Source organism: Vanellus vanellus (genome assembly GCF_965231255.1).
Source record: "Vanellus vanellus genome assembly, chromosome: 6".
Classification (NCBI taxonomy): Eukaryota; Metazoa; Chordata; class Aves; order Charadriiformes; family Charadriidae; genus Vanellus; species Vanellus vanellus.
In genome coordinates, this window is record NC_138911.1 from 6,800,550 (window position 1) to 6,813,539 (window position 12,990).

The 12,990-nt window shown below is 41.4% G+C and overlaps 1 protein-coding gene across 2 annotated transcripts in view; it reads right to left on the reverse strand.

Moving 5' to 3' along the window:
• Nucleotides 1-12,990, reverse strand: part of LGR4 (leucine rich repeat containing G protein-coupled receptor 4) — a gene marked incomplete at its 5' end in the record, with an annotated part of 79,611 nt that overhangs the window by 16,663 nt on the left and 49,958 nt on the right. For both annotated transcript variants that reach the window (XM_082485677.1, XM_082485678.1), the window contains 2 exons: nt 10,430-10,501; nt 12,178-12,249. In XM_082485677.1, the coding sequence (XP_082341803.1) occupies nt 10,430-10,501; nt 12,178-12,249 (144 nt within the window). The remainder of the gene's footprint in view (nt 1-10,429; nt 10,502-12,177; nt 12,250-12,990) is intronic.

Sequence of the window (12,990 nt, forward strand, 5' to 3'; positions counted from 1 at the left end):
CTACAGTTACCAGTTCACATATGCTATGGGGTTTCGCTGCTTCTTCGGGTTTCAAAGCATAAAAAAAAAAAAAACAAAAAAAAACAAAACCAGAAAACCTTCACACCTGGAAACCTAGGAGGCTAAAATGCACGTCCTCAGCTCCAGCTCCAGATGTGAAGCCCTCACGACGGGAGGCACAGGTGTTACTGTCAGAGTCTCATCCAGAATCCTGATCCATGACAACTGACAAACCTGATACCGCAACCCCTTTGTCTGTTGGCTTTGGCAGCGACAGCAGAAACTCTCGTGCAAAGTGAGATGTGCTTTTTCCTCATGCAATATGCCCTCAACCAATTCAGTTTCTCACCTTCCTACACCAGCAGCGTGGTTCCTTGGATAGCATCGCTGGCAGCCAGGGCAGGCAAAGGCCCAGATGAGGACTGGTTCGGGTTTGCCTACACTACATCACGTAACCAGATGTGTCCGGCACAAAAGTGGAAAACCACCCATACTAAAAACTTAAGCTTGGATTTACACAGATGAAAGCTCCAGGAATGGGCAGCGGCAAATGATGACCCAGGAAGAAGGAAAACATTAATAAAGCGCTATTCTTCATTTGGGGATGAGAGGAAAGGTCAGGGGTGAAAAAAGGGGACTGTAACCGATGCGAGGCAGCACAGGGCTGAGAGCAACAGGCAGTTTGACTGTCCTCTGACCTCGAGGCTGTCTCCTCTAGGTCAACACACAGCTGAACCGCCGTGACTTCGCTGCAAACGTGGAAGAAAACACCTTGCATAACTGCTTTGAACTGACTGGTGTACCAGCCATGGTATGTATGCTGCTGTCTGGGGAGGCAAAACACGTATACGCTCCTCTGTTAGCATCGATGCTCGTTACGATACAAATCAGCCCAGGTTTCGAGTTATATTAAGTATTCACTGTGTTTCTAAAGCCACAATCAGATATGCTCTTGAAAGTCTAGCTGGATTAGTTGAAGAAGTCATTGTCTCCAGCCATTCACCCCGTCCCTCTCAGGGCCAGCAGAGCGGACCAAGCGACTGTGCTACATTTGTCCCCGGGCACAGTCATGACAGCTTAAATAGTAGTGAAAGTGCTTCTGGACCCCAGCATTTAAAGGGTATGCTGAATTCAGAGGGAGAAGACAAGCTTGATTAAGAATTAATGCACTTAATCTATTTCTGTGAAAGAGAGTGGTGTTGGTGTGATGTACGTAGTTTAAATATTTAAAATTATTAGGGAAGAAAGCAGCTGAATTTTCATGTAATAAAAAGTCAAGAAATGCATCAAAATAAGTAACAAATACACCAGTATAAGTGGGAACTTACAAAACTGTCTCCAGTCAAAGGCTCTCTCCTAAGACGAGTAAAGGTGCCATTAGCTCTAAAGCTGTACTTCAAAGAGCTAATTCCTATGGTTCGCATACTGGCATCCCCTTATCGTTTGCCCCATGGTCTGGCAGGTGTGTACGTTATTCTGTTTGAATGCTTTTAGGCTGCACTAAGACTGGAACGTTTCAGAGAAATTAAATGCCTGATGATGATAAAAAAAAAGTAAGTGGGGGGGGAAGGGGAGGTTAAAGAAAAAACCCTGCGGCTCTGATTCAGAAAAAAAAAAAACAAAAAAACAACAAACCCCAAACTTGAAATTACCTGTCTGTCTTCTCTCTCCTAAATTCACACACCTCCCTGAAGATCAAAAGAAATATTTTCCAGTGGAATAAACACATCCGAGTCTTCTCTTCAACTAATTTCTCCCTCCTGCTCCTGCCTGCCCCCCTCCCCCCCCCCCCTTTTTTTTTTTCCTTTTTAAGCGAAGCAGCACACTGGAGAGGCAGCACTCAGTCCTTGCGACTACTTGTCGACGCCTGTGTCTGCACTCTCACTGTGCTTCTTGCTAAATTCCATTTACTCTAGCAGACTTTGGAAGCCAAAAACACACAACGAAGCCCCAAGCCCTGCTCCTCCTCTCCCACCATCAAAGCAGAAGATGATCAGAGGAAGGATGGACACGCACGACGAGGGAGTCGAGCTCTCAGCCCGGGATAACAAAGACGGTCATGGAGAAGATGATGGACCCTTCATCCGTAGCTTGCTTTGCCTAGACCTCTGCCCCCCCAGCACAGGTAGATCAAGTACCCAAGAAACTCTGCGTCTGAAACTGTTGGCTTTCCACAGCCATCCAGTCTGGCACGCTAATCTTCTCCTGCCCACAGCAGTAAAACTTGAGCGGCGGGTGGGGGAGAAGAACACCACCACTACCCACCACTGCCATTGAGCAGGGAGGTTTGGAAGGTGAGAGAGAGGGTGCTTCTCTGCCACTTCCCTGCATCATCTTAACAAATGAGATGACCAAAGAGAGCTCAAAGCAATTAGCAATTCCAATGTCAAGCAGAAGGACAGGACATCATGCTGCGATTATCTGTGTGTCTCCCACTCTCCATTTGCATAGCGGTTTCCCAATCTCCGAGTCTGAAGATCAATGTGCTTGCCCAAGGTTTTCCCAGAGGCCAACGGATACATCGATAAAATAGCTGAAAATGGATGGGTTGCCCAGAGTTTTCATTGAGCTGCATTTACAGTTTTAAAGGGAAAACATGCAATTTACAAATGTTACAGGAACAAGCACAGCATCAGAAGAACCGAAGTGGGTATTATTATGATTACACACACAAAAAATATTTATTGGTGCTGGAGTTCTGATATTAGATGTCATACTTCAAGACTTATTGAACTAATTCAGCCATTTCTGTCTCATCCATGTTCCTTCATGCCTCTTAGTGTAAGCACGATATGCCACAGTTACTTTTTTTTTTTTTCCCTCTTCCAGTCAGAGCTTATCCACATTATGTTCAATGCACAAAACAGCTGAAATGCTTCTACTTAACGTGAAATGCACATAATGGAGTATTTTGTGAAACAACTGAAAAGCAAACCTGAAATATTTGACAGCTTCCACAAAATACAACTAAGGACCACACCTTTTCTTTAAGATGGGATACGGGAGTATTCAGTAGCTCCCACAACTAGCAAAGTACAAGTAATATTCTTCTCTTGGACTGAACTTTTACAAAGACCGTCCTTTTCCATTAAAGTGTTAAAGATAAGACTGTGTTCTTTAAATTAGAGCTTGCAGCATGTACTTAAATTCCTTAATTTTTCAGAAGCTACTCCAATTCCAGCTTCCCTATAGGCATTGGCTTGTGAGAGACCTTTACATTTGAGTCTATAAATTCAGAGTTCACTTGCAGAGCTGTCATCTTCACTTTTATTACCTGTCAGGCTCCCCCCTCTCACAAACTCCAACTCCACAAGAAGGAAGAGCAGGAGGATGATAGAAACCTATATATTCAGCAGCTCTTACATCAGTATTTGACATATTTTTAAAACAAGAAAAAATATAATTATCATATAATATATATAATAATGTAATTATAAATATAATATCAAGCAATTAACTCAGCTTTAAGGAAATTCTAAAACTAATTCTAAAACTCCTACCTCAATTCAAATGAATAAAAGTTCCAAAGTCTAACACACACATATATATGAATTTTTACTATTTCTATAGTATCATAGAATGCTTAGAGTTGAAAGGGACCTTGATGATCACCTAGTTCCAACCCCCCTGCCCTGGGCAAGGACACCTCCCACCAGACCAGGTTGCTCAAAGCCCCATCCAGCCTGGCCTTGAACACCTCCAGGGATGGGGCAGCCACAACTTCTCTGGGAAATTTGTTCCAGTGCCTCACCACCCTCAAAGGGAAAAATTTGTTCCTAATATCTAATCTAAATCTACTTGCTTCCAGTTTGAAGCCATTCCCCCTCGTCCTATTGCTACATGCCCTTGTATAAAGTCCCTCCCCAGCTCTCCTGTAGCCCCTTTAGGTACTGGAAGGCCACAATAAGGTCTCCCCAGAGCCTCCTCTTCTCCAGGCTGAACAGCCCCAACTCTCTCAGTCTGTCTTCACTGGAGAGGTGCTCCAGCCCTCTGATCATCTTCACAGCCCTCCTCTGGACCTGCTCCAACAGGTCCGTGGTCTTTGATGCATTGGGGGGACAACAGCGTTATGGTCAACTCTTGCTCTCCCGGGACAAACCACCAATAGCATGGCAGTGGCCATTGCTGTAGATGCTCCCTCCTCGCCTTGTTGATATGAGATACATCTCAAAAATGTCATCTTAGTAATAATATTCATTATGAATGTACTACTGCCACACATTTTGTTAGCCTGGGAAGAGGAGACCATCGCAAATTTGTTTGCAGTTAGTATCCCAGCCTCGCTAGCTCTCATCCGTGGCCACTCTCCGCCTTGCAGGCTTCAGCAACTGCAAAATTTTAACAGCCTTGTACTAATAGCAGGAGTTTAATGTTGATGTTAACAAAAGGAAAATGACTCCCAACTCTTGTGTTAAACCACTTCTGCTCAATGGCAATTGTTAAAGAACTTTGCTCTTTAAAGTGCTCCTTCAAAAAACCACAAAGAAATCACTCAAATAACACTGGAGCAGATTTTTAGGTTTTGAAGTTGAGCACTGATAAGCCTGGTACCTAGGAAATTCTGCTACAATGCAAGGCAATAAACCCACCATGTTAACAGAGGTACTTTAAAATACTCAGCACGTTTGCTCACGGTATCAAGCAGCCACTCTCTCTGTACCTTATGTGTTGAGAACATCAATACAAGGTTTTGCTTTATTCAAGGACAAATTTACAGCAGCTCTCGGAAACTAACGATACATGCCAAAGCTATTTCAACCACCAGGACCGATGTGCCAGCATATGTTTCTTCCATTTAAACGTTTAAGACTGTACCAGTCAGTGCTCATATAAAGTTTGCTGCAAATTACCCATAGAGGATTCAGCTCCTCTCTACCTCCATGCTGTGTAACTTCCACCGTCCCACTTAAGTTTCTGATCATTCCATTTCTAAATAATTTTCTGATTTTTATTTAAACATTAGCAATTCCTTTAAGCAAGCCCAGGCAGTCAAAAATAAAAAAAAAAAAGAGGCTACAAAAGTCCCAGAGATTCCTGAAGCTCACAAGAAATACCCGTATCTCACTTTCAAGAAAACAGAACAGCTTCTAAAGGTGAACATGGCATAGAAAAATAAGACTCTTGTCATTCAGCAAGTATGTAAAATTCACCAAGCAGTATATTTAAACTGCAGCATATTTAAAGATTTTTCAGCGCAATCAAACATGCTCAGGAGAGCTCTTATACATTCTTTACTCTAAAAAAAAATGCAAGGGAGAAAAGCATATTCAGCATATTTAAGTTTGTATTGTTTTTCAGGTTAAAAAGAAAACGTGTGTGAATTTCTTCCTTTCCCATTCTGGTGCTGACAGTTTAATCCTGTATCTTAACACAGACTCACTTGAGGACTGGTCCCCTTTAATAACAGCAAAGCAGGGAATTAAAAAAAAAAAACTGAAGTCAATCCATTAAAAGTTGGTTAATTGAAAAACCACCTGCCACTGTTAAAGGTGCATTCTGCATACAAGACATACAAGACCATACAATGCTGCTTAACTTCATCTGGTCATTGTGAGGCTGTGAAAGAAGTTCATTAACAGCAGACGAGACCACCCTTACAGATACCCCATGTCCTTCAAAACTCAATAATCCAAAATCACAAAATTATCATCGGAATTCCTAAAATACTCTTTAAGAAAAAAAAATATCAGAATTAGAACTGAACTGTGTATGTTTGGTACGAGACAGTGTTTGCATTATCCTCTCTAAATTCAGGGATCTTCCCTTCTAACACCTTTCAACGTGCTTATGGTTTATGTTACTAAAATCGTCACCAACATGAACTACCGCTTAAAGCTGTGTGGTTTCATTGTGGTACGAGCAGAATGTTTCTAGATCTGATTTGGGGTTTGATTTTTTTATAAATACAGGTATACCTTGATCTGTATAAGGAATCCTTCCTAAAATAAGAAAAAGCTAGAAATGCAAGGCTACAGCAGGGATGTGCTACAGCATATTTAAAATCTGTCCCGACTGACTGAAATACGCCTCCCTCCTCTGTCCCCATCCCTCCACCGTACAATTTTACCCCGCAAAGCAAGATCCTGGTCTCATTTCTCCCAATCCCACACCAGGACCCCAGTCTTTCCTGCCTGGACCAAGCTGATTCCCTCTCCCAGAATACACAATCGCATTCCAGTTCAGCACGTTCACGCCTCCCGCCCCAAGCTTGCTCCAGCCTTCGGAGATAGGAAAGCAGACGGCAAAACTGGTTACGATCCTGCAGCAGAGGCTGCGAGCAGACCAGGCTGAGGAGCCAGAACTGCTACTGGGTACCGCAGAAAATGACTGCTGACCACATGCATGAAGACACTTACCCTGCAGCTCAGGTGAACGCCCACGCGAGGAGAAAGGCAGGAGCTATCACAGTTGAGCACCGCGCTGGCACGGCCCCAGTACCCACAATTTGGGAATCTGGCCTAACAGCGTAGCTGCAGCGCTTTGAACTACTGCTGCAGAAGGCTCTCATATTCCCTGCATGCAGGCGTGTGTGCACATGTGCAGGGACGATACCTCGGTGATGCCTGAACTACAGTCATAAAAAATTGTCTCCGATACGTTAGCAGCTATTGACGTGCTTTCAAAAGTGACTCCTGGGATTTGATGGCAAATGCCCACTAAAACTAGCAGCAGATAAGGTTTTTTGAGTTTAAATGGAACACACATCTCCTTTCCAAAGCATCTGAAAGTCTCTGTTTAAACAACACAGTTTCAGTATCCCTCACACACGGAGGACCGTACTAAACATTCTGTGCTATGACTTAAAATTCATACGTAGCTGGGTTTCTGGGGTGAATTAGAGCAACCCTAGAAGTTGCCACGGTTTACAGAACCGTTTTAGAAATCCCCACGTTCCGGGTCAAAGCTCAGAAGCAGCAGTGTCACCAAAATAAGTCATCGCAGTTAAAAAAGCTAAAGCACTTAAAGAAGTGACCCTCTGAAATGGTTTCCCCGTCCTTCCGGGCTCTGCACGCGCTGCGGGAGCCGCACACCGCTCTGCTACCTCTGGCTCTCCGTACGACTCTTGGATCGCCCATAAACCTCACCGACACCATTTCCAGATCTAAAGTAGGAAGTACGCCACTTCGTTGTGATAACAAAAATACACTATTATGCTCTGGAGTAATTGCAATGTATCAAGACTATTGTTTACGTTTGTGAAGCTCCTTATTCTTTAGGTTTTTCTGCTATCAAAAGCCATGGGCACAAGCGGGGCAACTAGTGCTTTTGTCTCGGTAGTGCGGTCCCACGGTCCCAGATGTCACGGCCTCTTGCAATGGGAGAATACATCCTGCCGGATAAACATCTTTGGGGTGCGAGACAGCAAGCTTCCACTCAGTAAAACTCTTCCATTTTGCTAAATTTCACCTCCATAAATAAGGACTCTATTCTAACTCTTTCGGAGGCCAGAGCTGGGAAAATATCCAAGGTAAATAGAAAAATAAAGAGCTGTCGTTTAGCATGCTGAACCAGGCGGGCTACTCGCCAGCTATAATATAAACATTAGAGATCACGAAGCTCCTGTAACCATCTTTATTTCCACCCATGTATGTTTACTGGGCTTGTTAATACATACAGTCTGGCAACCGTCTTCCTACGCAGCTAGAAACTGGAGCACATTAAGAGAGAAACTGGACAGGTCTCCAGGAGTTGCAAAGCAAATGATTATCAATATACTATAAAGTTTTATGAGCAAGTAATTTGTGTCTTCACCAAGAAAAAAAAAAATCCCCTTAAAGCCTGCTTCAGAGCAAACTGGGAAACTGCCAGAAGAGAGTCACTTAAGTGATGTTTAAACTTGCAGGTTTTGGATGGAGAGTATATATTAAAAAGGCAGAAGCAGGTTTTCTAACATATATTCAGCAAAGAGTTATGTGGTTTAGAATAAGGTCACAGAAGCTCAGGAGCTTTAAATCCATTTTTGACACAAATTCCTTTGGAAAAAAAAATTGTCACTTTTTTCCTTTTTTTTTTTTCTTTAATTAATTAAGCAATATGCTGACACTTATGTTTCCATGCTCACATATAAAATTCAGAGGACCATCCTACATTCCTTTGCCAGATGGTGCTCCCTACACTAGCAGGGAATATGCATAATTACACTGTAATTTTATGAGTGATGCAATAAACAAAATTTTCCTGAAATCCATTAAAATGACAGAAATGCATTCTGGTGAAGTAAACAAATTCCACAGGAAAAAATGCTTTAGATTTCTTACTACACTTGTCTCAAAAACAATTTTCTTTTCAAACTGCTGCCAACTCTAACAAATTATGGTGATCTCGCAATGCGGACAGATATCCTTCTCAGGAACAGCGAGCGGGACAACCCAAAGCCTGATCCACATCAGCAGGTCTTTCGGAGCTTCTGGCGCTGACGACTTGCAGACTGGATTTTCCCACCATGTTTCTAACAGCTATTCTGAAGTCTTAATTTGGGCTTCCTCAGAAAAAGTAGTAACAAGTAGCTTCCTACTTATTAACCCAATTTCCCCCTTTCTCACCTTCCTAAAATTGATAGTTTATCATTCGCCTATGAACAATGAAGCTCCCAGAAAGGGAAATCTCAACACACTTTAAATTGTTGCTATTATATTTGAATTACAATTATGTTATTATGTCACGTGATTATACTGGTTACATTATACAATATTACATAATCATTCCATGATATTTTCAACAACTAAAATGTCTTCTTTTTTTAAGTGGCTCTAACATCATCTTCTTTCCACTCATATTAAAAACATATGAATTTTAAAAAAAGAGAGAGATGCTGGCCTAATTTATACATTCATTATTTTTCCCTTAATTTTGTCCCTTCCCTTCTGCACGTGAAATTATCATCAGACCAGCAAGTGGAGATTTAGTATTTTAAGCTTTAATCAGAGAACAAACATTACTATAAATAAGTAGAGAAAAAAGCATGTTCATCGAAAATGAAATGGATGATCTGTAGGCAACAAAAGTATTTGCTGAAGTAGTTTCTTTTTTGGCATCACAGCAATGCTGGAAGCCAGGAAGGAGTTTTGTTTTGTTTTTTTAAATAATTACTAAAGGGTTATTCACATCATGTAATTTGAAGGATTTTTATTACACCGCGTAGTACTTGCACAAAGCAGACTGCAGCCCTCAGACCAAGGTGTTCTCTCGTCTACACACACACACGCTAAAACAAGGGGGAAACATGGACATTAAATTCGCAAAATGGAAACCTACATCCCTCCTACCCTGGCATCCAAAAACCTGGGAAGGTCCGTGCCAACTCATGGCATCAAAACCGGCTGCTCTGCCCCACCGTGAGCTGCGTACTTGCCCGGCTTGCCGTCGCGCACCGGAGATGCTGGCTGGTGAGCAGCCCAGCAGAAGCAGGTCCGGGGCCGCACTGGGTGGTGCCACCCGCTCCCCAGCGGCGTAATCTACAGCCAATCTTATTCTGCCCCGTGCTGCTTACGTGTGCTTGCTCCAGATGGAAAAGGCGGGAAATGCTCGAGCCACTGGGAGAAGGTGGTGGCCGAGATCCAAGCGTAGGGAATGCAGAAAGCACCTTTGCAAAAAGTTGCGCAATAGTCTGCGCAGCTATTTTGCAAAACTGATTTTCTTTGTTTTATTTTTGCAAAACTATTCCATAATCTGATGCAACACTGAAAGAAACGGGGTCTTAGGCCAGAAACCTGAATTTTGGCACAGAGGGAATAGACAATCTGCCCTCTTTCTCTGTAGGTAAGCAGAAAGGAGGGAAAATTTTGAAGCCTTTCCCCCCTCCGCCTCCTCATCACAGTGATAAGCATCTACCACCTAGAGAGCTGTAACTAACTATTAAGGTCTGATTAAGATGCTTTATGAAACACAATAAGCCATGAGATATTATAAGCACCTATGAAATATCTTATGAGCAACTAGCAATAATGGCTGAGGTGTTCATAACTGTCTGTGATTTCAACACCTCGCAGTAAAACCAATACTATGCACGTCTCAAGCAATACTCCTTCCCAGAAACCCCTTTTCCTCCTCCGGATACAAAAGACTTTGGCATGATTCATTTTTGCACAACATTTTTAAATTGCTTAAACACCTTAGGACATGCAAGAAGGATGATAAACGTTTAACTCCACCACCGCTGCATTTATACAGCAATCTCTTACCTGGGCTTGGGTTTTGAAAGAGTTTGGATTTGGATCACCCCACCAAATATGACAAATAAAATCCCTTATGAATTTTACTTGGGAAACTCTGCTCCAGTTGAAATTGCAGTATCAGAAAGTCCAGCTCTGTTATTACACACACGTGATTATACTTCGAAACTCTACAGTATGAAGCAAGCGGGTACCAAGTGACTGAAAGTGGAACTTGGAGAACAATACAAGAACAAAAGCAAAGTAAGAAAACTTACAAGGACTGTAAACCGCTTAATCCTCTGATGGCCTCATTAGGTACAGTCTTCAGCTGATTGTTCTGTAAGGTTCTGTAAAAATCCACTGTGTTAGCGATTTTGACAATAAACTTTATCAACAGTAGAGGTGACAGAAGAGCCCACGGTCCCGTTATGGTTTCACAGATTTCTAGTGTACATCAAAGCATGTAGAATTATCAAGACCAGATACCCAAAAGCAACAATGAAACAAGAAAAATAGTCTATTTCAGCTTTATTTACAACTCGTTAATTAACTGCATTAATTTGCAGAGAACAAGCCTCTGACATAATAGGCTGAAAATCCCCTGGGAACTCACTGGAGAGGTTGAGCAACTTAACACTAGTACAAATTTGCTACAATGAATGATATTTTATTATTTTCTTGTGAAATCATCCTATACATGCTTCAAAATACACAAACCTCTAATTTTTCTTAAAGCCGCATCAATACACAATGCATTAACAATCTAATTTACAAAGCGCGTTCACAACAAAGCACCTCTGGGCACAACATTAAAAAGACATAGAATGAAACTTGAGCCAAGCTGAATAAAGTTAGACTGGGGTTTGGTTGTTTTTTGTTTTGTTTGGGGTTTTTTTGTGTGTTTTTTTTGTGTTTGGTTTTTTTTTTTTTTTTTTTTTTAAGAACTTCTCTTATAGGTCAACATATTATTGCATGGTGAGTTTTATAAAGAGAATATAAGTAACTGACATCTCACACATTATAAAATATTATTAGATTTTGGTGCCTGCTGGGGTAAAATGCAAGTGGACAAGTTTACTGTTAATTAATATCCAAGTCCCAAATTTGTCAAGAACTGCTAGAATTTCAGGCACCCAGTGTTGAATATCTTGATGGAGGTATCGTCACGAGCCTCGACACTCTGCATTCAAATTTACAAAACATCACATTACGTAGTATCACAGACGAGCATTTTCTTAACCTCTACCTTCCTTATGCTGATTGTTTACGCTTCTTTCTTCAAAACCTCAGGGTCCTTTTCCACTAGGTTTTATAAAACATCTGTTTAATAAACTACCTATTCCCCTACTAGCAATCAGAAATACATCAGTATAAATACTACAATTTCTGGATACAGGTTTTTAAAACCCCAAACAACAGAAAGCTCTTTTTATCCTTAGCTATGGGAAAACAGTTGAAACGAATACTCTTAGCTCAGAAAAGAAAATAGGATATGGTAAACAGGGCATATATATTTCTAACTTTTTTTTTTATTAAAACTTTTATTCTAATAGTGAGTCATTTGCACCTAACGAAGTATCGAACTATGGAAATTATTTCTATCACTGGTAGGGGATGATTCCAAGGTCAAACAGTGTTTTACATCTCTGTAAGTACCAGTACTACCTGGTAACGTCGGGGCACCTGATGGAGTAAGTTGAGGGAACAACAAAAAGTTTTACATGTCTTTTTCAGACTTTTTCCTTCTTAGGATTCTTCTGCGACAAAATATACTTCAGAAGCAAGTAAGTGTTCTAATTAAATATAGTAATTACAGTTTAGTCCAATTCACCACTTACAGCAGGCTTTATAAAAAAACAAATAAATATAGGAGAGCTGTAATTGGGGGGGGGGAGGGGGGGGGGAGGGTGGGAGCAGCAGAGAAAGAGAAAAAAAAAATTAATCCAGCCTATGAGTAAACAGGCTGGCTGGGCACTAAGAAAGCATACAGCTAGCTATGAAATTCTAAAACCCAATTACTTACAGAACTTTGAGTTCTTTCAACCCAGACAAGGCCTTTGGATGGATAAAAGAAAGGTCGTTGCCAGCCAGTCGCCTGGAAAAAAATTGCAATAATAATTTCAGTCACAAAATACAGTACTTCTACAGCCACCTAACAAGGAAAGTCACCGATACATTAAATCTTGCAAGCAATTATGCATTTTGCATTTGATTATGCCATATTTGTGATTCTCCAAGTTTGCAACAGTTACTTTAGTCATTGCACATTTTTAACGATGAGAACGCATTACTCAGCCTCATGGACATACTTTTGCAAATATGCCAGGGGAAAAAAAAAAAAAAAAACAAACCAAACCACACATCCCAGAATGATACAGAATCTTCTTATGGCACTAGGTTTGAAAAGTGCGTTTACCAATGATTAATACGATCCTCCAGCTTTCAGCACTGCTCTGCTGACACACATGCTCTGGTACCCATGTGTTTTTAATCTATACAACAGTTTCGAAAGAAACTATGCAGTAAAAATAGCTATCTGCTAGCACGAGGCAGGGAAAAGTTTCTGTGAGAACGCCAAACGTGAAGACGATATTCGCAAGTAGGCAGTACGTTCACAGTGCTGACAATTGGTAAGACGCCCACTGACATTACCAAAATATAACCTTGGTAATATTTCATCTTTTCGGTTAGCTATTTGGACAAACTTTTCAAGAAAGAAAACTTTTTTGGGGGGAGGAAGAAAGGGAACAAGACCCTCAGCCGTACTCGCTCTCTCTTAAGATGTGGCCAGTGTCAAACTTGGACTGCTAGACACTAACGGAACGTAAATTGTGAA